Below are 27,808 nucleotides of genomic sequence, written 5' to 3'. Positions count from 1 at the left end.
GACCATAAACAACTTTGTTCTCCATCTTCTGTAGTAATCGGAGAAGCTTTCATCCTTCCCTTGCTTTAAATTCTCCAAATCGGGAGACCAAACTCATCACTATCATCTATTTTAAAATGCTTGAGAAAAGCAGTCTGAAGCTTGACCCAATCTCTCTGTATCGCCACCTCCAAACCGTCATACCATCTCCTATAGCTCTTGTGCAATGTCTGAGGAAATGCCCGTAACACATCCTCTTCATCATACCGGTTCATCTGGGCAACACGAATGAACTCAGACAAATGAAACCTTAGGTCATTATTTCCTTCGAATAAGGTATGTTTAAAGGTCTTAGAAGAAGTAGAACTTGTGGGCTTCAAGACATATTTAGCCACATGAAAATTGGAGACTGGATCTTTTTCTTTCGAAACAGACATCTTCTCCACCTTATCCTTCAATTCTACTAACTGCTTTATCAGATCGTTCTCAACCGGACCAACATTATCAACTGATGCTTGGTTACCCAAAGTGGGTTCTGGAGTCTCCCTTTCCACAACTACAGGGGAAGAAGGTTGATTACTTGAAGAAGGAGGAACCTGATTCTGTGCCCTCTCTTGAGCAAAAGCAATGGCTCTTATATCAGATATAGCCTTTAACTGGGCTGGAGAAAAACCGGTCTCATTCACACCACCGTCGGCCATCTCAACTACAACCAGATCTGAACTAGAAACCGAACCAGACAAACTTGAACTAACCACAGAACTAACCGGAGCACGCTCGGGGATTGGGGACAGTCTGACCAGAAGTCGACCAGGATGTCGGTGGCAAACTCCCGAAGTGATTTCTCGGGACGGATCAATTCTGGCTGATAGATAAAAGGACCTGAGTTGAAGGGGGTTCTGCATGTATGCATGAAGAATATAGGCACATAGGATGAGAAATGCAAATCTAATGTGCTAATAACCGATATGGAAATAAGATCTCGTTTTTGACGATTGGACCTAAAATTCAGCATGAATAACATAACAATAATTTACTTTGTACTCAAACATTTCCAGCATTATCTATCGTCGACCATTCCTTTTGGATTTTACAATTGGCTATTTTCTCTCAAGTTCCTAATTTTTGCCTTGGAATGAAAGAATTTCCAAGCGGGATATTTCTTATTATTATTTTTGTTTTTGTGTCCTTACTTTTTGCCCTGGAACAGATAGTCCCAAGCAGGATCTTATTTTGATTAATTACAATTTTTTTGCAATCTCACGCTTACTTTCAAATAATGCGAGAAATGTGAAAATTCAAAGGAATCTTAACCCCCTTATAACTCCCTTTTCTTTTGGGTATCGATTCACTATAAATGATTGCATTATGTTATTCAAAACAAATTAGAGGTCCACTCTCAAAATCAAGATCAAACGTCCATACAGAAAATTAGCTCTTATTAATGCATGGCTGAAACCAAGATATCACGTGATGCATGAATGTCACAGCATATGAACAGTTTATAACACGCAGGGAACGGGAGTTGGGAAATGCATGCCTTCCAACCTTATCTCTCCTGCACACAAATTCCATTGGTAAAAATTTCGACATCTATTTTCTAGGATTTGGTCTAATCTCGACAACCAGCAGGGGGTTTTGAGATTGACGATATAAACTCTCGGAATGAATGCGACAGAACAACAGCAAACAGACTCAGCTTTTCCTTATGGGGAAGTGACCAGGGCTTTCAACTACATGCATGGGCTTTGGCCCATTGGGCTTACAAGGTCTGGGTTTCACAAACAGGATTCGGGCTTTCACGTGGGCCTATTCCTTTTGACGCACCTTTTAAGGTACTGGGCTTGCGATTGGTAAAATTGCTAATTCGCGGGTGGATGTGCCTAAAACGCAAAGTTTAGGCTGGATCCACCTCCGAAGTTAACAACAATACCGAGGGATAATTTCGGGTAGAAAGTGGTGAGAAGAAAGGAATGCAGTATAGATGTAAGAACTTAAAAAAAATAAAGGAAAGCAAATAAACAAACAAGGACGATTAAAGAATTTTCGGACGGCTTTCTAACCAATTTTATTTCCAATTTTAGAAAAAATAGGTTTTTAGAGTTAATTCCTAATTGCAACCGACTAATTATAAAAAATAACCGGGGATTAGCGGGTGCACTCCCCAGTGAAGTCGCCAATCTGTTTTCGTACCGCCCCCGTGCGATTTGAAAATGTCATTTTTATTTTATTTCATTTCTTTGTTTATTTTTGATGTGGAAAGTAGTCTTATTATTAAAAGTGGTGACAAAACATTTTATTGAATACGATGCCGATAAATCGGTCTTATAAAATATTTTTTGAGTTGCCACCCATTATTTCGGCAATGGGACCATTTCCAATTTTATTTTATAAAAAAATGACTCCATTTTAAACCTAATTTTATTTAAGGCCAAATTATTAAAAAGACTGGTCAGGCGCACCAATGTGATTCTAGGTAAGGGAATTGGGTACGTCGGCCCATTGGAAGTCGACACTCGGAAAAATCGGCCTCTTTTAACCTACGATTTCTAATTTATTTTATTTAGAAAAGCCAAATGATTTATTTACTTAAACCAAACCCAAATGAATTGGACCGAGTTCTTATGTGGAAAATTATTTAATCGCCCCAATCAAATCCAATTATCACATTCATTCAAACAAAAGCAATTAAATCAAATAAATAAAAGACCCGCTCTTACCTTATGGTTCAAGGTGAGCAACAAATCGAACCTAAAATACATAAATCGAATAAATAAAAGACCCGCTCTTGCCTTATGGTTCAAGGCGGGCAACAAACCGAACCTAAAATACATTCTACCCGATTCAACATTAAACCCAAAAACCAAAAACCAAATCATGCATAATTATTATTTAACACCTAAATCACATTTTTATTTTTTTTATTTAATCCTAAACATCCAAATTACTAACAAACCCATAAATTTAATTTCATTTTTCATTCAACCTAAAATTGTAAAATTCCTACAAATAAATGTGCAAAATTACATTTTAGTATTCTAAACTTAATTAAATTGCAATATGTTCATAATTGGACATCTTCGCATTTATTGGAGAGATTAAACTTTATTTTGTACAAAATTTATTATTATTTTTTTTAAAGAACAAAATTATTTCTGGAATCTTAGAACAGTTGCGTCACGGATCTTCCAGTTCCGTGACCGATCTACTAGTTCCGTGACCGATCTATCCCAAAAACTCCAGTTAAAGACTTATTTTAAATTCACAATCTAGAAAATAGAACACTGGGTATAGAAATAAATTTTGGATATGAACAATTTTGTCACGCATCTTCCAGCTCCGTTACGAATCTGTTGGTTGCATGACGCAACTGCCCTGGTATAGAAATAAAATTTTGGACATGAATAGATCCGTCACGCATCTTCCAGATCCATTACAGATCCGTTGGTTGCGTGACGCAACTGCTCTGGTCCGTGCTTACTTTTCAAATAATTTGTTTAGATCATTTTTATTTAATTTAAATATGCTTTAAGAAAATTTAAAATGACCAAAGATGAACAGAATACATTTTAACGAAGCTTAAACTACTAAAACAATAAAAAATGAATAAAAATAAATAAAAATACAAAAGGGTAAAGGATTTACCTAATCCTCAGATTGAGGATTATAAATGGCTTAAATGCCTTAACAGATGATAGTTAAGGCGTTCCAGAAGCTTTATCACCAAGGATTCAAACACTCACTCTTTCCTCTCTTGATTTTTTTCTCTTTTATGATTTTGTTTTCACCCTAATTGATATCTAATGGCAATTTTTCTTCAAAGGAACTCAGAAGAGTCTCTGGAGAAAAACGTAGCCGAAAGTGTGTTTTTCAAAAAGGTCTCTTCAAATGAGAGAAAAAGATCAATTTATAGATGTAGGGCAGTAGAAGGTAGCTGCGTCATGCAGCTTACGGTTAGGTGACGGATCTGATAGCTGTGTGACGCAGCTTCCTTTCTGGACCACAGCCACATGTTGCTTAGAATAAAAAACCGTTATGTCGTCATTTTTGGTGACGTTATACAAATCCGAGCTGCGTGACGCAACTGGCAATGCCGTCACGCACCTACTTAGCTGCGTGACGTAACTCTGACCCAACCAGAAACTTAAAATCGATTTAATTTAAATCCTTGGATTAAAAGACTTCTAGATAGCATTAACCCTTCATTCTATATCCTCGTATCCTCATCGGATCAGGCGGGGGCATAAAGACATGCGTCAACAAACTATAATGAAAAATAATAATAAATTATTTTTACTGCTAAGTCAAAGAAAAGAAATCAAAAGACAAACTGAATTGATAATGAAAATCACTTTAATCACAGTGACAGTATTATTTACCTAGTGTATCAGACAAAGGAATATATATACATACTTTTAAGTCAAACATATTTAGGATAAAAAAGAAAAAAAAATCAAGGAAATTAAAAATACTTAACCATCAATAGCCATCTATTTATCGCAAGGGAGATATAAATCTCTTACTAAATTAAAATGATAATAGTTACAAATTATTCAGTAATGAAAAAGAAAATAAAAATTATTGTTAAGAATAAAACTCTTTCAAAACTCACCTAACAAAAAACATTTTAATGTATATAGATATATAAATATATCAATAAAATATTATATATATTTTTAAGATTAAAATTTCAATTATTTACCATTTCATGTTTAATTATGTAAATTCTATTTAAAAATACCGAATCAAATATGACAAATATAAAGAAAAAAAATATTAATAAAAATAATATACTTTTTCCTTCTTTTTTATATCTCTCCTAAATAAAATATTATATTATATATATTCTATCTGAAAATTTATTTTTTAAAAAAATATCCAATCGTATCATACAAACATAAGAAAGAAAGAATATTAATAAAAAAAAGGTATATTTTCTTTTTTTTTTATCTATATCTTAAAAGAATTAAATATTTAATAAATGAAATATAAAAATTTTCAAATATCTCATTATCATATATATTCATTAAAAATAAATTTAGTAAATATAAAAATTAAAATTTTGAAATGTTTAATTATATATATGCATTTATTTAAAAAAATATCTTTTTTTCGATTTTAGGAGCTCTGATCGCCGAAATAATATTATTGGCTACACAACAGTCAAATTGGTAACTCAGCTACCAAAACAAAAGAGTTTCAATATATATAGATACATAAATATATCAATAAAATATTATTTTTAAAAATTAATATTTTCAACTGTTTACCATCTAGGTTTAATTATGTAAATTCTATTTAAAATTTTAATTTTAAAAAATTTATCTAATCAAATCTTACAAACATAAAAAATAAAAACATTAATAAAAATAATATAATTTTTCTTTTTTTTATCTCTCTCATAAATAAAATATTATATATATTCTATTTGAAAATTTATTTTTTAAAAAAAATATCCAATCATATCATACAAACATAAAGAAAAAAAATATTTTTTTTCTTTTTTATATATATTTTCTAAAAGAATTAAATATTTAACAAATAAAATATAAAAAATTTTCAAATATCTCATTATATATATATTCATCAAAAAATAAATTTAATAAAGATAAAATTCAAAATTTTGACATGCTTAATTATTTATATATATTTATTTATAAAATAATTTTTTTAATTCATTAAGAGGTCTAATTGACCGAAATAACATTGTGGGCTACATAATAATCAAATTAGTGAAAACACTTGTGATTGAGATTATTCGAACTCGAGACCTCTCACTTCTCACATAAGTGAGAAGATAATCAAGTCACATATGATTGGCTGAAAAAATAATTTTTGTAAATTATATCCAATCAATTAATAAGCTGTAATTTTTTAATTGGCCGTTGTTAAAGGTACTTTAGAACATTTTAAATTTCATTAAGGGTGATATAGAAAATCTCATTATTCCCCTCATTTCCACTTTTATATATATTATAGATATATAGATTATAGATATTTGAAAATTATTATATTTTCTCTTTTTTTTATAAAAAATATTCTTTCTTAAAAAAGGAATTTTTCGAGAGTATTTAAAAAACTTCCAAAACCATAAATGCTAAATATTAATCTTTTATCATTAGTAATGTCAATCCGATATTTATACTTTTGGAAGTTTAAAAATGTGATACCATATCCTTCAGCATATGATAATGATAGCAAATTTTTTTTTATGAGTTTATTTATTTTTAAAAATTTTTAAAGGCATTATGACAATACATAAAATAATTAATCTTTTAACAATTGTGCTAAATAACTTTACACTTGACAATTTGAGAGAATTATATTTGATTGTCATTTAAGATAGACTTCTCTGTTTTTATATGTTATATAGATATTGATGATTTGATTGGATACATTCTTTTAAAAAATTAGTATTTATTAATATTCAATTTTTTAATATAATTTACTTCTTATTATATATTGAATTTTGAAAATAGTTTTATTGTTAATAGTAATTTTTTATTTGCTGTTCATTACCGAATTAATTTACTATCCCTTTGATTTAGTATAAGATTTATATCTCCTTGGCAATAAATAGATGACCTATTGATGATTAAGCATTTTTAATCTTTTAGATTTTTTTTTTGAAAATATCTTAAATCTGTTTGACATGAAAGAAAATAGTATTTAAAAAACTGAAAAAAAATTAGAATTATATATTTTTATTTCGGGACACTTTTTAGGTTATAAGAATCTGTATGTACGTGCATATATTTTTTTCTCTAATGCACTGAGTAACTAATCTATTGTCACTATAATCAAAGTGGTTACACCATTATCAGTTTAGATAATCTTCTCATTTCTTTTCCTTTACCTACCAATAAAAAATAATTTTTTATTATTTTTATTATAGTTGTATATAAATATTGATTTGGGATTGAGGGCAAGAGTTGGAGATTTAATGATAGCTTGATTTTCTTTTGGGGCACTTATTAGGGTTTTAAGAGTATGTATTTATAAATTAGAGATTCAATAATTATGTCTAGGAATTGGTTTGAACTTTATTTTAACACCACTCCATTATATAAAAATAGAATTAGGTATATAAGAAGTAGCATTACAAGGAGGTTGTATGGCAAAGTGCAATCAAAATAACCATTATATTTATTTTAATCCAAACAAAAACTTATGCTTTAATATTATATAGATAAAAAAAAAGTAAAAATAGTACAAAAAATGAGTATATAACAAGCATAATCAATGTGCAACGCACGTCATAAAAGAATTAGCCTATAATATATATAAATGTGGAAATATGGGGAATAATGAGATTTTCGATAGCGCCATTGATGAAATTTGAATATCCTAAAATAACTTTAGTAATGACCAATTAGAAAATTACATTTTATTAATTGATTGGATAATTAAGTATTTCGAAATTTTAAGTTTTATCTTTTTTAAATTTAGTCACATTTTAAATAAAAAACTTTAATTTTATTGATCGATTAAAATTTATATAATATTAAAATTGATATATTTATTAACGAATATGGTGGTTGATTAAAACTTTCACTATTAGGATTCATACAATGAATTAGTTTCAGAAAGAACTATTTATTAATGAATAAAAGTTTGGACTTTTAATTTTTCACCCACATCAATAAAAACTATTAATCATAATCTATAGTCTATCTATACTATATAATAATGTGGGAATAAGGTGAATAATGAGAATTCCAATAATAGACTTAGCTTAATTTGAAATTCCTAATATATACTTTTAGTTAGATTATTTATGCATTTTAATTTTAGAAAATAAGTCCACCTATCCTTTTGAATATCCTTTTTAGTTGTATTTTTCTATACCTTTTAAGTGGAGAAAATAGATTTTATTTATTCTTTTGAATATCCTTTTACTTAGATGTTTTAGCATTTTAATTCGAGAAAATATTTATATGTATATTTTCTATTTGATCTTGCAGCATTACCGTTCAATGATTTTTATATTTAATAGACTTTGATGTTCTTAATTATATATTCTCACGTGATATTGCTTTCTAGAAGGTAAATTGAAAACCTTCATTCAAGTATTGAAAATAAAACTTAAATTCTTATAATTTATTATGTTTTGCATTTTTTAAAATATGGTTAAACACTTTATTATTAGACTCTCTTAGTTAATTACAATGAAACTAAAGTAAATTGTTTTTTAAACATATTATTTCTCTTTGATTCTTTAAAGAGGATGGTATACACTTATTTGGATTAAGTAGTGAAAGTATATAATTATAATAATTGACTAATATCAAATAAGAGAAATTTTCCTTTTTCAGTCTAATGAAAAAATAGGCTATAAAGTTTGAATTAATGAAAAAATGACTATTTGAGCATTATTTTTTATCATTTTCATTTTCATTTTCCGTTTTTCTATATTAAAGATGAAATAAAGAGAAAATTCATTTCCAGCTTTGACTTAAATGAAAATAGTGCTTAAGAAACTGGAAAAAACTACAACTATACATTTCTAGTTTCGTCACTTTTGAGTTCAAGAATTTATGTGAATGTGTGTATATTCTTTTCTCTAATATACTTAGTAACTAACATTACTACTGCAGCCAAAATATCTACCATTACAATTTCGTTTGAAACCACTGCAATACATAAAAATATAATTAAATACATAAAAAGTTGAGGGTCCCATATATGTATGGCACAACCCAAGAGGGGGTGAATTGAATTTTCTAAAAAATTAAAAATTTAACTTTTAAAACCAAACTCAGAATTCTGTTGCAGCGGAAAAAGAATACATTTGTGAGAGTGAGTTATTAAGATTAGAACTTTCTCACAAAGCTCTATGCAGAAAATAGAAAGACTTTGCAAAGAACAGCTATTAATTAGAATTGCTTCACAATATCTTAATTAATTTCAAAACTACTTTATGAAGGAAAGTTATTACGTTTAGAACTAACTCATAAAGTTTAAATAAATATTAAAGATTATGTGAGAGACAGTTATAGAATTTTTGAACTGCTTCACAAGCTTTTAAGATAGATTAGAAAACTAATTTAAAACCCAAATAATGAGATATACTGAAAATAGAAGAACAGTATAGAACTTGGTATATTCACTTATGCAGAAGTCCAGAGTTCTAATTTCAGTAATAGATAAAGCTTATTCCAGTTTAGAACATCAAAACTATTAACAACTTTAGCATTTCTAAATTATAAACACAAGTGTGAGTAAGATAGTATCAAGCAGAACTTCAGAAAATAAAAAAATTAACACAGTGATTTATAGTGGTTCGGCACTAACTCGCCTACATCCACTCTCCAAGACTCATCTTGAGATCATCAACTATGTTATCTCTTTTCAAGGGTAAGAGACAAACCAATAGTACAAGGCAATAGATCAACTCCTAGATCTACCCTTTGTCCGACTAGATTTTCTGAATAATCTAGTTAACCTCAACCCTTTCTATTTTCGGCAGAGAATAGAAACTTAAATCAAGACATTAGAATCTCTCTCACGGAGAAGGTCGCTTGATAACCTATTTCACACTAGCTTTTCACCTAAGCTATTACACAAATGTTTTCAAATAAAAACCTGTCTACAAAAGATTACAGAATCTAAATAGACAAACATAAATGCAAATATAAGCATAGGAAAAACAAAGTTTAAGATTAGAAAATCATTTTAGAGATTAGAACTATTTTTCAAAAGAAGTGTTATAAAATTTCTTTTCTCTTTTAAAGATAAAACGTGAAGTAATAAGATGAAGAGAAATAAGGGGGTTGAGAGTAAGTTTTGACACATAAAAGATTCGATCAATGGACATATGCTCTTAAAACAACCTTTTTTTTTCATTTAAAGAGAAAGACGCCTTTTATAGAGAGGGATGAGAATCCCATTTTAGAAAGTAAGACCTCGTCTTTTCAAATCAGAATATTGACTTTCCAAATTTAGAAGATACGGAGATCTTTGTTACCAAAAATTCTTTGAGTTAATATCTTTTCTTTTAAGGTAAGTGAATAAGAGAAGATTTTTAAACTTTCCTTTTAAAACATAATTTTCGAAATTAAGAATACGAAAAAATCTTTTTCGAAATATTCTATTACCAAAAATGATTGAGACAAAATCTCTTTCATTTAGCTAAACAAATAAATGCAAGATTTTGATATTTCCTTAAAAATTAATTTTTGAAAATAAAAGCATAAAAACCTCTTTTGAATTATTCTATTACCAAAAACGATTGAGACAAAGTCTCTTCCATTTAGGTAAGTGAATAAAATTTGAATTTTTATGAAGATATTTTTTGAAAAAAGAGAAAAGCTTTTTCTAAGAAATTTGTTACCAAAATGATCGAGACATAATATCTTCCATTTTAGGTAAGAGAGTTAAGGAACGAAAGCTTTGACTTCTTAAGATAATATTTTCGAAAATATTTTTGATAAGGAGAGAAAAATTATTTTTATGCTTATAAATGGACATTCTTTCTATCCTACAACAAATCCTAAAGAGCTAACCACTAAAATCTTCAATGGTCTTCATGATATTTGATTGTGTCACGACCCGAATCCATGGGCCGGACCGGCACTAGGGCCCAGGTAAGCTTAAGGCCCCCGAGGCCCGTAGTAAGCCTGAAACACTAAAAATTTACTATCTCAATATAATTTTTTTTAACATTCAGCCCATACTGATTGGAAAATAAACCGCAAGATTCTATTAAACCTCGGGCCAAATTTAAAACATCTTAAACATTTACAAATTACCCTGCTTACAATACAATATTTATAATATATGCTCACAGAATGATTTCATCTATAATAATATACGACTAAAAATATACAAATCCTATAACTGCGGAGTTCACTAACAAATGAATACAGATAAGTCTTCGGACATTTATCTATTTAATAGATCGATACTAAAATTAGAGAACTCTTTTCTAACAGTGAAAGAGTAGAGTTATAGCTGGGACTTAGAAAGAGCTACTTCCTGAAAGATTTAAACAAAAGAGATGTGAGTTTGTTAAAGAATAATAATTATTGCACAACACACGCATTCACACAAATGTATAAATATATCAATCTAGTCATCCGACTAGTTATATGTTCACACAGCCAGTCACACAATTGGCATATCACCAGCACTCACAATTATTAACATCTTCATATAATCACATCACGTGGAAATTGGTCAGTGGAGTCACCGAAACCCCCGATGAGCCGTCCTCCCACATGGCTCATCCTCTCACGTGTGCACCAGGGAGCCGATCCCCCATACTGGCCGACCGGTCTAATCCTCACTTGACCAGCCCTCTCATTGTTTTTCTATCCTCTCTTTTCTTTTTCATACCAACAGGAGGCAACCCGGTGGTCTCCATCCAATCTAGATCATCAAGCGCTCACAACAGGAGGCCACCCTGCGGGCAGCGATCAAATCTAGACTGTCCGGTGCGCAACGACGAGAAGCCAACCTGTGGTTAACGGTAACGGTAACGGTAGGTGCACACGGGGGCGCCGATCTCCCATTTACCCGGCTAACTGTAATGGATCCATATAACGGTAACGGTATATATAACGGTAACGATAATCAGGATCCACATAACGGTAACGGTCTCACAAACCCATGGTGACCCACTTCATCCCAATTCCACACAAACAAAGCATAGCATTATCACAACACAATTAATCAAACATCCAAAATCAATGCAAATAAATAAATAAATAAATAGTATTAACAATAAACAACAATAATAAAATAAATAGCAATATTAACAATAATAATGAAAATAAATAAATAAATATGTAAATAATTAAATGAATAATAAAGATAATAAATAATCAAAGCACTATATTTATTATGTACCAATTTATAGAACTGATCTAAATAAACTTATTAATTATGTTGTTAATTAAAATTTAGTCTATTTAGTAACTCGATTAAATTCATTAGTCAATTAATTCTTTTTATATATATAAAAATTAAGAATTGAGTCTTAGAACATACCCATTGGGAATCGGGCGACGATTCCATGATCAGCGCGAAGAGAAGAGGATTCTATCTCTCGGGGCCTCGCCGGAGTGCCGCCGGCCGGTCACCTGACCGCCGCCGCCGACCGCCGTGCACGGTGGCTGAAAATTCAAATCATCACCAAAATTAACAAACAATATATCATTTTATTCGTTTCGATGAGAAGATTATTAATATGTATTCAAATCAAGGTGGGTACGAACTATTTGGCCGGAAATTGATCGGAAAGGTTTGGTGATACCCATTTTGGGTTTTCCGATTCCGGCCATTACAGTCGACGAGGAGGCCATCAAATGAAAGAGGAAGAAGAGAGGAGTCATTTGGTACTCACCTTGAGCCCTAGGCTTGCCTGAAACGGCGTGAATCGCCGGAAAAAGGGTGTCCAAAACTTCAAGTTCTTCCCCTTCAAAATAGACACAATTTCAATTCAAATCTACGCTATAATCTTCTTCCTCGCGTTGAGTAGATGTTTTTAGAGTATTCATTTGCCGAATTTGGTGGCCGGAGGAAGGAGATCGAAGAAGAGGGAGGAGGAGGAGGAGGAGGTGGTCACGCTATTGAAGAAGGAGAAGGAAGAAAAGAAAAGAAAAAGAAAAGAAAGGAAATGGGCCGGTCCGGTTCGATTCAAACCGGTTCGGTCCGATTCAGTGATTTGGTCTCATTTCGTTTGGTTTTTGAGTTTTTCGCTCGATTTTTCGATTATTCGTGTGGTTTCGACATAGTTAATGGATTTTTAGGTCCGGTTTAATTTATCTAATTATTTAGTTGGATCATAAAACATCGCTTCAATTTACTTTCTAATAGTACAACAAATAATGATAATAATAAATTAATTTAGGATAATTAGTTTATATCGTAGAGTTCCATTTTATTTCATCAAAATTTCCGGACAGTCTGTTATTGGGCTTGGGCCCAATTCAAATTCAGGCTCAAGTTAAACTTGCTCGGTCTTAACAACCCATACTATCCAAAAATTCGGGTTTTTGATTTAATAAAAATTCCAAAGTTTTGAAAATAAAAATTCAGGGTGTTTCAGATTGTCCTTAGATTTGTAGGATTTTGCCTTGTTTATTATTTTCCATATTTAAATATGCTTAAAATAATATTAGTACAAATAAAATAATTTAAATTTATTTGTTTTGCTTTAATCATCAAAATCTCGAGATAAGAATTTGACCCTTGAGCCAACAAAAGTAGCGTTACAAGTAGCTTATACGATAAAGTGTAATACAAATTAACCACTTATATTTATTTTAATCTAAACAAAAACTTATGCTTTAATATTATATAGCTAAAACAAATTAAAAGTTGTACAAAAAATAAGTATATAATGAGCATAGTCAATGGCAATGCACGTTGTACAAATGACTAGTAGTGTATATAAATGTGGGAATAGAGGGAAATAATGAGATTTCCGATAGTGCACTTAATGAAATTAAAATATCCTAAAATAACTTTAGTCATACCCAATTAAAAAATTACATTTTAGTAGTTGATCGATGTTATAAATACTACATAATATAATGGATGTCCATGAAGTTTATTAAAGAAAATTATTTATTTCTCCAAAAGTTATGTCCTTTAGCATAAAGGGTAATGTCCTTTAGGATGAATGGTTATATCCTTTAGTTTGTAAGGTTGTGTCCTTTAGGATGAAGGATTATATCCTTTAATGTGTAAGGTTATGTCTTTTGGATCATATTTTGTATCCTATAAATAGTTACTTAATCCTTTGGATTAGGCAACAAGATCCTAATATAGGAAATCAATTTCTCTCTCCTCTTAACTATTTTATCTATTCTTTCTATTTTTTATATTTCATAATACGTTATCAGCACAAGGCTCTGTCATTTTGCGCACCTATTTTGACTTAACTTTAAGGTAAAATAAATTTTACTTCCTTCTTTCTTCTTTATGACAAACCTTTCAAAACTTGAATTTGATGCTCTTGATATTTTGGGCAAGAATTATCTGTCATGGATATTGGATGCTGAAATTCACTTAGATGTAATGGGTCTTGGAGACACCATCAAAAATAAAAATCAAGCATCAAAACAAGACCGTGTCAAAGCAATTATTTTCCTTCGCCATCACCTCGATGAAAGATTGAAAATTGAATATCTAACCGTTAAGGATCCTCTTATCTTGTGGAATAATTTGAAAGAAAGGTATAATCATAAAAAAAATGGTTGTTCTTCCAAAAGCAAGGTATGATTGGATGCACTTCAGGCTGCAAGATTTCAAACCAATCTGTGAGTATAATTCTACTATATTTAGACTAACTTCTCAATTAAAACTGTATGGAGAAAATATTACTGATAAAGATATGTTAGAAAAAACGTTCGCCACTTTTCATGCCTCAAATTTGCTCCTGCTATAGCAATATCGAGAGAAAGCCTTTGAGAAATATTATGAACTGATTTCATGTCTTCTTATGGCTGAATAAAATAATGAATTATTAATGAAAAATCACGAAAATCGATCGACTGGCTCTACCTCATTCCTTGAAATGAATGAGGTTTCTGCTCACTATTCTAAATATGGAAAAAGTCATGGTCCCAGTCGTCACCTTGGCCGCGGTCGTAGTCATGGTCGAGAAAGAAATATATATTACAATCGCAATGATCGTACCCGTACTTTATTAAATTCTCACCACCAGAAGTGGAAAAAGAAAGATGAGAAATAAGAAATAATGTCATATAAAAATTAGAGGAATTATGCTTTAGATGTGGTGCAAAGGGGCATTGGACTCTTACCTGTCATACACCAAAATATTTAGTTGATCATTATCAAGCATCATTGAAATAGAAAGACAAAAATGCAAAAATAAATATTTTTTTAAATGCTAATGATGCTGAGATTGATATAACACATCTGGATGTGGCAGATTTTTGAACACCCTGATAGGAAGATTGATCATTTGATTGATGATAAAATTGCTAGCTAATTATTTAAATGGTTTTGTGTATGTCTAGTTTTCTATTAACATTGTCAAGTAATTTCCTAAAATTTTTACCCTTTATCATGCAATATAAATAATGTTATATGCTTTATTTATTATTTTAAATTTTGCATACAATTTTACATCATATATCTCTCATATTGTGTATCATCTTTCTTTTGAAGATAATATGGATGTTTCAAAATTTTTATTTGGATTAAACTTCAATGATGAAGATATGTGTCTAATTGATAGTGCAACTATGCGTACCATATTAAAAAATAAAAAATATTTTTCTCATTTGCTATGGAAAAAACAAGTGTTAATACAACATCTGGCAGTACAAATTTAATTAAGGTTCTGGAAGAGCCACCATATTTCTAATTGAGGGAACAAAATTTGTTATACATAATGCATTGTTTTCTTCCAAAACTCGAAGAAATTTATTGAGTTTCAAAGATATTTGCAGAGATGGATACCATATTGAAACAATAGATGAAATGAATATTGGATATCTTTGCATTATTGGTAATGTCTCACGAAAGAAATGTGTATAGGAAAAACTATCAACTTTATCATCCAGTTTGTACTATGCTAAGATTAGCGCAATTGAGACATATTCTATAGTAAACCAAAAGTTTACGGATCCAAATATTTCCATACTTTAGCATAATCGATTGGGACATCCCGGATCTATAATGATGTGAAGAATAATTAATAATTGATATGGCCATCCTTTAAAGAACCAGAAGATTCTTACAAATGAAGATTTTCCTTATGCTGCTTGTTATCAAGTCAAATTAATTATTAGACCATCACCAACCAAGGTTGGAAATAAATCACCTGCATTTTTAGAACATATTCATGGGGATATTTGTGGACCTATACATCCACCGAGTGGACAATTTAGATATTTTATGGTCCTAATATACGCATCTTCAAGATGGTCTTATGTGTGCTTATTATCATCTCACAACCTGACATTTGCGAGATTACTTGTGCAAATAATTTAATTACGGGCTAAGTTTTCAGATCATCCAATTAAATCTATTTGTCTTGATAATGCTGCATAATTGTCATCTCGTGCTTTTTATGAATATTGTTTATCAATTGGAATAACTATTGAACATCCTGTGGCATATGTTCATACACAAAATGACCTAGCAGATGTTGGCTCAAGGGTCAATTTCTAATCTCAGATTTTGATGATTAATACAAAAAAAATAAATTTAAATTATGCTATTTGTGCTAATTTTATTTTATGCAGAATCACTATGGAAAGAAATCGTACAAGGCAAGTCCTACATTGAGTATGAAGTTATTCGAAGATCCTAGTAGCTAGGTATTTAGGATACTTTGTTGGATAGAGAGAAAATCCATATATGAGCAAATAAATTAAGTTTTCTTTCAAAAATATTTTTTCGAAAAATTAGATTCTTCAAAATAATTTCTTTCGTAAAAATATTTTATTTGTTTTCGAAAAATATTCCTTAAATCGAAATGATTTAATTTCCTAAAACTAAAGAGATTATTTCTCTAATGTTTTTGGTAATAAAATCATACACTTTTCGGAAACATCTTTTGAAAAATCTAAAGTATTTAAAATTATTTTCTTACCTTAAAAGCGAAGGAGAATCCTTTTCGTTTTTAGTAAGAGCATCCTTCCGTAAAAATATTTTCCAAATAATGCTATCGAAAATCTTTTGTTTAAAGGAAAGCAAAATCGTGTTTTATTCTCTTACCAAAAAGGATAAAATAAATTTTTGGTAACAAAGATTCTCATATCTTCTAAATAAGGAAAGAAGATATTTTGATTTTAAATGAAATGTCCACTTTCCAAAAGCAAGGGACACGATGCTCCCTATAAATAGGAGCTTTCACGTCTTGAGCTATGGTGGAAATAAGAGTTTTTGTTTTAAGAGCATTCTCTCATTGATCAAATCTTTATCTCTCAAAACTTACTCTCTACCCCCCATTTTTCTTTTCATCTTTACACTTAACGTTTTTATCTTTAAAGAGAAAAGAATTTTTACAACTACTTTTGAAAAACGGTTCTGAGTTCTAAACGATTTTCTAATCTGGTAAACTGTTTTTCCTGTGCTTATATGTGCGTTTCTTTCTGTCTATTTAGATTCTGTTATCTATAGTAGACAGGCTTTTATTTGATAAACATTTGTGTAATAGCTTGGGTGATAAGCTATTGTGAAAGAGGTTATCAAGCGACCTTCTCCTTGTGTGAGATTTTAATGTCTTGAATTGAGTTTCTATACTCTGCCAAAAACAGAAAGGGTTGAGGTTAACTAGAACCTTTGGAAAATCTAATGGGATAAAAGGGTAGATCTAGGTGTTGATCTATTGCCTTGTACTGTTGGTTTGTCTCTTACCTTTGAAAAGAGATAACATAGTTGAGAATCTCAAGATGCGTCTTGAGGAGTGGCTGTAGGTGAGTTAGTGCCGAACCACTATAAATCACTGTGTTCATCTTTTAATTTCTGAAGTTTGCTTGATACTGCTTTTATTACACCTCTGTTTACATTTTAGAAATGCTTAAGTTGAAAATGAATTTGATGTTCTAAAACTGTAATAAGTCTTATCTTTTTTGAGCATTAGAACTCTGGAATTCTAATAAGTGAACATACCATGTTCTAATCGTTCTTCTATTCACAGTATATTTCACTGCTTGGGTTTCTAATTGATTTTCTAAACTTTATGAGGAAGTTCTAATTACAAATAGCTTTCCATCGTAAAGTAGTTCTGATACTTGATTAAGGCTTTGTGAAGTAGTTCTAAATTCAATAACTGTCTCTCAAACAGTCTTATGTGATTTTCTAAACTTTATGAGGAAGTTCTAATTTCAATAGCTTTCCTTCATAAAGAAGTTTTAATATTGAATAAGTCAGTGTCAAGCAGTTCTAATTAATAGCTGCACGTTGCACAGACTTTCTATCTTTTATGAATAGAACATTGTGAGGTGATTCTAATCCATATTCTATTCTCACAAAGTTCTTTGTTTTTCCGCTGCACTTAGAATTCTATATTTGTTTAGAAATTCTAAAATTTTATATCTGTTTTTAGAAAACCCAATTCACCCCCCCCTCTTGGGTTGTGCCATACATATACGGGACCCAAAGCAGAGTCATTTATTAAATGTCTCCAATTGATTGCAAGACCATTACTTATGAGAATAAAATTACCAACTTCTGTTTGGGGCCATGCTATTCTTCATGCAGCAACACTTGTTCGCCTTAGGCCAATAAATTATAATTAATTCTCCCCATTACAATTGGCTTTTGGTCATGAATCGAATATCTCTCATCTAAGAATTTTTAGATGTGCTATATGTGCCAATAGCATTACCACAACGTACCAAAATGGATCCTCAGAGAAGGTTAGGAATATATATTGGGTATGAATCACCGCCTATTATTCGTTACCTCGAACCATTGACAGGAGATTTATTTACAGCTCGTTTTGCTGACTATCAATTTGATGAAATAATTTTTCCAGAATTAAGGGGAGAGAAAAAGGAAATAAAAGGGAACTTGAATGGAAAGTTTCATCTTTATATCATCTTGATCCTCGTGCAGTTATATGTGAGCAAGAGGCTAAAAAGATCATCAATTTGCAAAGAATAGCAAATAAAATGCTAGACGCATTTATTGATTCAAAATGAATAGCAAATCATATATTCAACTACTGATGTTCTAGTTTGAATTGACGTCCCTGCAAGACCATCCACTAGTGCTATAGCTAATGAATCTAATGTACGCCAGAAGCGTGATAGACCATTGGGTTCTAAAGACAAAAATTCTAAAAAGAAGAAAACATTAAATACTCCTAGTAGCACTGTTGAAGAATCAAATGAAATGGATCAAGATATTATTGTTCATGATGATATTCCTGAAGAAAATCATTTACATGAACATCAAGAAAATGAGGAAAAATCAGTAAGTTTTCTCAGAGCAGGAAGAAATCCTAATCGAGTGAGAACAGAAATTGATGATGTTTTTGCTTACAATGTTGCACTTGATGTTATGAAAGATAGTGAAGATATTGCGCCTCAATCTATTAAAGAATGTCAACAAAGGCATGATTGGCAAGAATGGAAAGATGTAATTCAATCTTAATTAAATTCACTTTCCAAATGTGCAGTTTTTGGACCAATAGTCGAGACACCAAAGTGTGTGAAACCAATAGGATACAAATGGGTTTTTGTGCGAAAGCGAAATGAGCATAATGAAATTACAAGGTGTATAGCACGTCATGTGGCACAAGGATTTTCACGAAGACCTAGTATTGATTATAAAGAAACATATTCTCCTGTTAAGGATGCAATTACTTTTCGGTACCTTATCAGTTTAGCAGTACATGAAAAACTTGAAATGCATTTAATGGATGTGGTTACAGCCTATCTATATGGCTCACTTGATAATGACATTTATGTGAAAATCCCTGAAGGATTTAAAATGCCCGAAGCATATAAGTCAAATTCCAGAGAATTATATTCAATCAAATTACAAAGGTCTTTGTATGGATTAAAGCAATCTAGGCACATGTAGTACAATCGCCTCAGTAAATATCTAATAAAGGAAGGTTATATAAATGATTCAATTTGTCCATGTGTTTTTATTAAAAGATCAACATCTGAATTAGTTGTTATTGCTATATATGTTGATGAGATACATTTTATTGGAACTCCAGAAGAGCTTCAAAATGCAATTAAGTATTCAAAGAAAGAATTTGAAATGAAAGACCTAGGAAAGATAAAATTTTGTCTCGGTTTATAGATTGAGCATTTACCATAAGAAATTTTAATTCATCAATCTCTATACAAAAAAGATTTTAAAATGATTTTGTATGGACATAGCTCATCCATTTAGTAGTCCAATGGTGTTTCGATCACTTGATTTAAATAAAGATCCATTTCGACCTCCAAAAAAGAACGAGGAAATTTTTGGTCTTGAAGTACCATATCTAAGTGCAATTGGTGCATTAACGTATCTTGCCAATACTACGAGACCAGATATAACATTTTCTGTTAATTTACTTGCAAGATATAGTTCTACTCCTACTCGAAGGCACTGGAATGGGATCAAGCATATTTTGAGATATTTGAAAGGGACAATTGATATGAGTTTTTTTTTTTTTTTTTTTTTGAATGAATCTAGTCCAAATTTATTGGTTTTGCAAATCATGTAGAAATAATAGCTAGTCATGAAGCAAGTCGAGAATGCATTTGGTTGAGATCCATGATTCATTTTAGTCGAGAAAAATATGATTTATCTTGCAAAAATTTACCCACAGTGTTATATGAAGATAATGCAGCTTGTATAGCCAAGTTAAAGGGAGGATTCATTAAAAGCGATAGAACCAAACATATATCACTAAAGTTCTTTTCCACATATGATCTTCTAAAGAATGATGATATTAATATACAACAGATTCGTTTAAGTGACAATATGGCAAATTTATTTACCAAGTTTTCCTACCAACTTCAACATTCAAGAAAATGGTATACAAGATCAGTATGCGTCAGCTTAATGTTCTAAATGCAATCAGGGGGAGAAATAAATTTTTAAGACACAAAGAATATTGTACTCTTTTTCTTTCACTTGGATTTCTTTCCCACTGGGTTTTTTCCTAATAAGGTTTTAACAAGGCATATTCTTTATGTAATGTGCATCCAAGGGGAGTGTTATAAATGCTATATAATATAATAGATGTCCATTAAGTTTATAAAAGAAAATTATATATTTCTTCAAAAGTTATGTCCTTTGGAATAAAAGGTTATATCTTTTAGGATGAATAGTTATGTCCTTTAGTTTGTAAGGTTGTATCCTTTAGGATGAAAGATTATATCTTTTAATGTGTAAGTTTGTGTTTTTTGGATCATATTTTGTATTCTATAAATAGTTGCTTAATCTTTTGGATTAGGCAACTAAGATCCTAATACAAGAAATCAATTTCTCTCCACTCTCTCTTATTTTATCGATTCTTTCTATTTCTTATATTTCATAACAATTGGATATATTTACATAAATTATCTTTTAAATAAATACATATAGATTATTAAGCATTTCAAAATTTTAAATTTTATTATTTTTAATAAATATATATGATAAGGAGACATTTGAAAATTTTTATATTTTATTTTTTAAATATTTGATTATATTTTAATTATAATTTAAAATATTTTATTTCAGAGAGAAATAAAAAAGTATATTTTTTTGTTAATATTCTTTTTTTTCTTTATATGTGTATGATTTGATTGGATATTTTTTTTAAAAAAAAACACATAATATTTTATTCAGGAGAGAGACAAAAAATGAAAAAAGTATGTTGATTTTATTAATATTTTTCTCTATGTTTATATGATTTGATCATTGTTCCAAGCACCAGATCAGTCGATGAATCGGTGAAGGTAGGGATTCAGTAAACCGGAAGGTTTGACTAGGTTCAATATAGCATTTTAAATATATTTATTAAAATAAAATTAAAAATATAGTTTTAAAAAAAAATTTGATCGCAAATAAAAAATAGTTTCAAATTTGGATTTTACAAAAAGCATAAAAAAATTAGTAAATAATTTTGAAGAAAAAGAATAAAATATGAAGAAATTTGATACTAAAAAAATTAGTTAATTACCATAAAATATATTTATTATTTTTCATACGTGTTAGGCAATTTAATTATTTTAATTAACATATTAAGACTTTGGGTTTAGAAATAAAAAAAATTCAAAAATTAAAAAATCAGTGGACCTAATTTTTAAGAGGCAAAATTTTTTTTAAAAAAAAGCCTATATTTTATGTAAAAACCCGGAAATTGAATCAAACTGATTTTTAATTGATCTAGTTCACCGTTTTTATCCGGTGTTTACTGTTTCAAGCCAATTTTTACACATTCAATTTTGATATGCAATTTGGACCGGACCACTGTTTGGTTCCCGGTCGAATAGGTGAAACCGGTTGGTCCGCTCCGGTTTTCAAAACAATGGATTTGATTGAACATATTTTTTAAAAAAATAAATTCCAAATAAAATACACACAATTAAATCTTTCAAATTTTTTAAATTTATATTTTTCTAAATTTATTTTAAATAAAATGAACATATGTGTGTGTGAAATTGGTGAACAGCTTAAAATTTTAATTTTAATAATATATATAATATTTTATTGAGATATATATATATATATATATATATATATATATACACACCTTTTGACAATGTTGCTCCGGACAATGTTATCCTCATCTCCCACCCAGCCACCCACACGTTTGCACCTGCAAGAAAAAACAAAAAGGCCAGGTGTCTCTCTTATACTCCGTAGAGAAATCAACCTGGACCATTGTCCTCTGTGATAATAAAACTTACAGGCTGGCTGTCTGTTTGATCCACGATTGTCACGTGCAATAATATTTTCTACGAAAACAGAAAATAGAAAGAAAACTATTTTCGTCGTCCATACAGTCCATCTAGTTTATATAAAAAAGATAAAAAAAAAAAAAAAAAAAACTCAACGGTTAGCTAAAATAGTTTGTAAAACGTGATACTTATTTTTCATTATATATTAATTTTACATATAGCAATCGTTAGCTAAAATTGAATTGAAATTTTTAAATAATAATATTTTTTTTTTTTTTTAGCTAAATTCAAATGGAAATAAACTGAACAATTTTTTATTTAGAATTAGATTAAACTTCATAATAAAATTTAGATTTAAATAGGAAATCAACATAACCAATCACAATTAAACTACTTTCATTTTTCAACAAATAAAATTTTCAACCAACCAATGATATTTTTGTCAATTTATAAATTTGACAGGGGCATTTTAGGAACCCAATATTCCCTCATTCACATTTTTATACGTGTACTCGATATAATTATATGTGACTTAATCTTTTTACAAACAATATATTAAAAAAGTAAAAAATAATCAAATAAAAAAAATTATAAGAATAAATTATACACTTACAAAAAATAAATTTATTAGAAAAATATGAATTAAAACTAAAATTTCTATTCAATTATTAATCTATTCCAACTTTAGTCAGGGAAGATTTCTTTATTTTTTCAACCAATAAATTTAAAATCTGTATTTAATTAGAAGAACTTATTTCTTTAATAATAATAATAATAATAATAAAACCAAGAGATATTATAATTGTTGTACCCTACAAGTAGCTGCGTGTGAATTGACAAATTTTTATTAATTGATTACTAAGAACCTTTCTTTAATATATTTAGTAACTAACATCACCACTGCACCCAAAATAACTACCATTGTAATTCCATTTGAAACCACTTCAATATATAAAAATATAATTATGTATATAAAAATTAGCGTTACAAGTAGCTTATACGATAAAGTGTAATATAAATTAACCACTTATATTTATTTTAATCTAAACAAAAACTTATGCTTTAATATTATATAGCTAAAATAAATTAAAAGATGTACAAAAAAATAAGTATATAAAAGAAGCATTCAAGTATAAAATAAGTTGTACAAAAATAAATTAAAAGTTTAGCTGTGAAATCAGGATTATGATATTAGGAATAGATCAGCAATGAAGCATTGAAGTATAAAATAAAACTGAAACAGTAGAAGGCAAAATTCAAGTTCAATAAAAGAAGGTACTGCTCTTGCAAATCTAATCCCATAAACTGCTTTTCTTTTATTATCTATTGAGGTACAGTTTCTTTATATCTAACTTTATACATTGTTCATGTTTTGTTCCTTTGACACCAATTGTAAGCTCAACACCTCTCATTGAAAATAAAATATATAAATAAAAACTAATTTATTCATTTGCAAATAGATAGAGTTATTAAAACATAAAATCAATATATAATTAACAGTACATATAACACTAGAGGCTACAGATTATGATATTAATTCATACAATGAGATTATATTTACCGCAGGAAGAAGACATGATTGCAAACTCAATAATTTCAAATTAGCAAGAGTTTGATGTAATAATTCTTCGTAATCATCTCAAAATAAATTTTTGATAATAAAAAACAATTAAAACTATATATATATAGTGGTATGATATAGAACAAATTCCTAATTAGAATGAGATTAAATTTATAATATTAATATAATATAAATAATTAATTGATATCATAATTCGAATGAGACTAAACTCCTAATTAGAATGCGATTAAATTTATAATATTTATATAATATATTTCCCTTTGTTTCTCACTAACCAAATAAATTTTATTAAAAATTTTTAATATAATTTTTCTGTTATACAATAGTTTGTAAATTTTCATTAACCAAATAAATTTTATAAAATTTTTTAAATATAATTTCTCTGTTATAGAATATATATATATATATATATATATATATATATATATATATATATATATATATATATATATATATATATATTGAATCTCTATTATTGGATATTGTATGATCTTGATTCCTAAAATCTCTATCCATGTATGATCTTAATATGTTATCTTTTTGTTCTGGATCAACCTAGGCCATCCAATAACTTGGATGAAAAAGAATCTTTATGGTTATTGAATAACAACATAACATCCACTTGCACTACCCTCCCTCATTTTGAGCAACAATATAGTAGTTAGCGGTGGTGGGGCCGCAGGTAATATTAACGACAAGGAAGATGTCCAGGAGTGTTCAAAGAGTGTTAATGTCCGACATCAATACATCAAATCTTTTAAGATGTCTATGCTTCGTAACCGTTATTGCATTAAAAAGAATTATCATATGTTAGTTAGTGAACAAATGGTTCTACAAGAGCCATCCTCAAAATATCCAATAAATAAAATTTACGAATTTTCTAAAAATTAAACTCAACTTGTTGATAATTTACACTTAGTAAGTCATAGATATATATCTAGAACAGATGCAAAAACAGGTTTAAAATAAACAGTCTAGATTATTCAGTTATCCTGTGCATGATTCAAATTCATGCTTAAGAAATTCAGTTTGGAACTGACTAGACGTGATCTAGAAGTACAATCTAAGTGATTCAGAGATTTAGTTAATTTTTAAAAGACTGTATGAATATTTTATTTTTTTTAATCTTCGAGCATAGTTCATTAGAACCATGAGTAATTTCCGTTAGCTAAATAGGTTCAGACATTCAAGCAGGGCGCTGATGGTTCGAAGAGAACTAGATTCTCTTCAAATAAAAAAATTATTAAAATAATTATGGATCTCTTGAAAATTAAACTAAAGCTCTAGATGACGTACACTACAATCCTAGCTCACATCCAATAGATGAATAAAAACAAGAAAAACATGTGTAAAATAACGGTGCCAATTATTTTGTGCAAGATTCAGATATTTGCAATTAAAATAATCAGTATAAAACATGTAGACGTTCCTAATTTTCAGGAGATTCATAATTTTTTTTTTTCTTCCTTTTATAATTACCCTTGCAAATATCTGTTCATAGGCTTTTTGCCTATAAATAGCGTGAGGGGTTGGAGCAGCCATGCAACAAGAAAAGTAGTAAACAAGTAAGACCAATACCCCTCTTTTAAGATCAAAACATAGATAAGTGGAGAGAGAGACAGAGAGATGTCTCTTTTGTTGGCTCTTCCAAGGTTCGTTGCAATCAAAACAAGTATTAGCACCAATAGCAAATACTTGCGGTATATGAATGAAGATGACAAGGTGCGCGGGTTCTTCCAGTTCTCTGAAGACGAGATTTTGAGAACTCCGTACACGAAATTTGAATTGCAATACCCAAAGACTGGTGATGCGGATGACTTGGTCCACATAAGATGTTGTTACAACAATAAGTACTTGGTGAGGTCTTCTGCAGAAGACGATTGGATTGTTGGGGCAGCTGATGAACCTGAGGAAGACAAATCCAAATGGTCATGCACACTTTTCCAACTTCTTTCTTCGCATCACACTACAAATGGTTACACTTTGCGCCATGTCCAAACTGGATTCTTTGTGCAGACCGAATCTTTCCAAAGCCATCCCCATTGTCTGTCTATTCTCCCAGTGGGTGATATTGACATTCAATTAGTAGATATGGACACCCTCGTGACATTGCCAATGTATATCGCTTTCAAAGGTGATAATGGCAAATACCTCCGTGCCCATATGGTCAATAATCATGAATATAATCAGTTTGCCGCCGATGACATAGGGGGTAAGGTAGCCCGGTACCAAGTCTTCCCATTATATGATGGCAGAGTCCGCATAAAGTCCCTTCAGTATGACAAGTTCTGGAGGCGCAGCCCCAATTGGATATGGTCTGACAGCAGGGACTCCACCAACAACAATAAAGACACATTGTTTATGCCTGTCAAGGTTGCTAGCAAAGTAATTGCTCTACGAAACCTAGGCAACAACTTGTTCTGCAAGAGACTTACCACTGAGGGCAACACCAATTGCCTTAACGCTGGCACTTCTGAAATTACACGAGAAGCTCAGCTTGAGGTTGTAGACACTGTTCTTAGAAGGGAAATCTACAATGTCACTTTTCAAATAGAGGATGGCAGGAGATATAACATGACCACTGTGGACTCGATAACCAAAGATGTGACTAATAAAAATAGTACAGAGACCGTAGGAGATGTAAGTTTCTCGTACACAGAAACTAGGAGCAATACTTGGAATAAGAGTAATTCATGGAGTTTAGGTGTCTCTGTCGATATGACAACCGACATTCCATTTATTGGAGAAACAGGGATTACGATTGAAGGGTCATACTCAGGAGAATACTCATGGGGAGAATCTCTAGAAACATCAAAAGAATTGAGCACAAGTGAGACGGTTACTACTCCACCCATGACTAGGTCAATAGTGACTATGTTAGTACAAAGGGGCACCATTGACATCCCTTTCACTTACGATCAACGCGACACTCTCTATGATGGAACAACTGAAATCACTCGACAAGTTGATGGAATATTTACTGGTGTCAATACTTTTGTCAAGTTTGATATCTCTTATGAGAGTCTCTTAGAAGAAGAGATATAGACATGGAGAAGCCTGTTGGCTTGGGTAAAACTTTGCTGCTGATAAAAAAACAACCATGTCTCCATTGGAGATTTGCTGGCCGAAGCCTTTTCTTTTTTCCTAATAATTGCATCAGAGTATTGTTCTTTGATGATTTCTATGCTATTATGGGTTTTATTATTGTCTTGTTCGTATCCTTATTGGTCTTATTACTTTCAATGATTGTATCTTGTGTTGCTTATGTTTTTTTCCTTTTACCTAATAATTGTATTCCGGTATTGTTCTTTGATGTTTTCTACGCTATCCTGGGTTTACTATTGTCTTGTTCATGTCCTTATTGGCCTTATTGCTATCAATGATTGCATCTTGTACCTTGTCTTGCTTGCTAGGAAGTTGGTGCGCTCCGTGCTAGTATATATAGAAGTAGGTTTCTAAAACGCCCCCTTAATTTTGTAGATGGATAAAAATATTATTGAAAATTTTAATTTTATTGATGGAAAAATAAAAGTATATTAATTTTCTATTTGAATTTAAATTTTATTAGGTAATTTAATTTAATTCTAAATAGAAAATTATGCAGTTTAAAACTTTAATTTTTTTTTATTGGAAACATAAATATTTCTATACTAATTAAATTTTCTAATATACTTTTTTTAAATGATAGATTTTATTGGCAAAAAATAAACACGGGGTTGATTCAAAAAATGCAATTTGAAATTCACTTACCTTCTCCAAAAAACGATATGCTTAACACATGCAGACTCTCATGCGCTTTGAACGGCGAGAAGAACTGCCGTTCCATAAGGTTCTCCAAACGGGACGGGGACGGGGCCAACCGACCTTAGTCAAGCTTTTTACCCTCAGGTAAAGTCCGCTACCTCGGATTATAATATAGAAAAAT

General features: G+C 30.1%; 1 protein-coding gene, 1 long non-coding RNA gene and 1 pseudogene across 2 annotated transcripts; 2 read left to right on the top strand and 1 right to left on the bottom strand.

Annotated features, from left to right (window-relative positions):
• Nucleotides 1-10,700: 10,700 nt before the first annotated feature.
• On the bottom strand, nt 10,701-12,545 carry LOC149494868 (uncharacterized). The gene is made up of 3 exons (XR_016321613.1): nt 12,326-12,545; nt 11,971-12,095; nt 10,701-10,956 (listed from the first exon to the last, which is right to left on the bottom strand). It is a non-coding gene; the product is annotated as an uncharacterized LOC149494868 (long non-coding RNA).
• A 1,292-nt stretch (nt 12,546-13,837) lies between these two features.
• On the top strand, nt 13,838-15,004 carry LOC149494867 (uncharacterized; annotated as a pseudogene).
• Nucleotides 15,005-25,587: 10,583 nt separating this feature from the next.
• Nucleotides 25,588-26,928, top strand: LOC105637044 (uncharacterized). Its single transcript, XM_012220442.2, has one exon. It carries the CDS (start codon nt 25,588-25,590, stop codon nt 26,926-26,928), a length of 1,341 nt encoding a protein of 446 aa, XP_012075832.2.
• The last annotated feature ends 880 nt before the right edge of the window (nt 26,929-27,808 follow it).

Source organism: Jatropha curcas, chromosome 7 (genome assembly GCF_041381405.1).
Source record: "Jatropha curcas cultivar XTBG-Jc1 chromosome 7, XTBG_Jcur_1.0, whole genome shotgun sequence".
NCBI lineage: Eukaryota > Viridiplantae > Streptophyta > Magnoliopsida > Malpighiales > Euphorbiaceae > Jatropha > Jatropha curcas.
The sequence above is the reverse complement of the archived record's forward strand: the minus strand, read 5'-3'. Positions and strand labels throughout refer to the sequence as shown.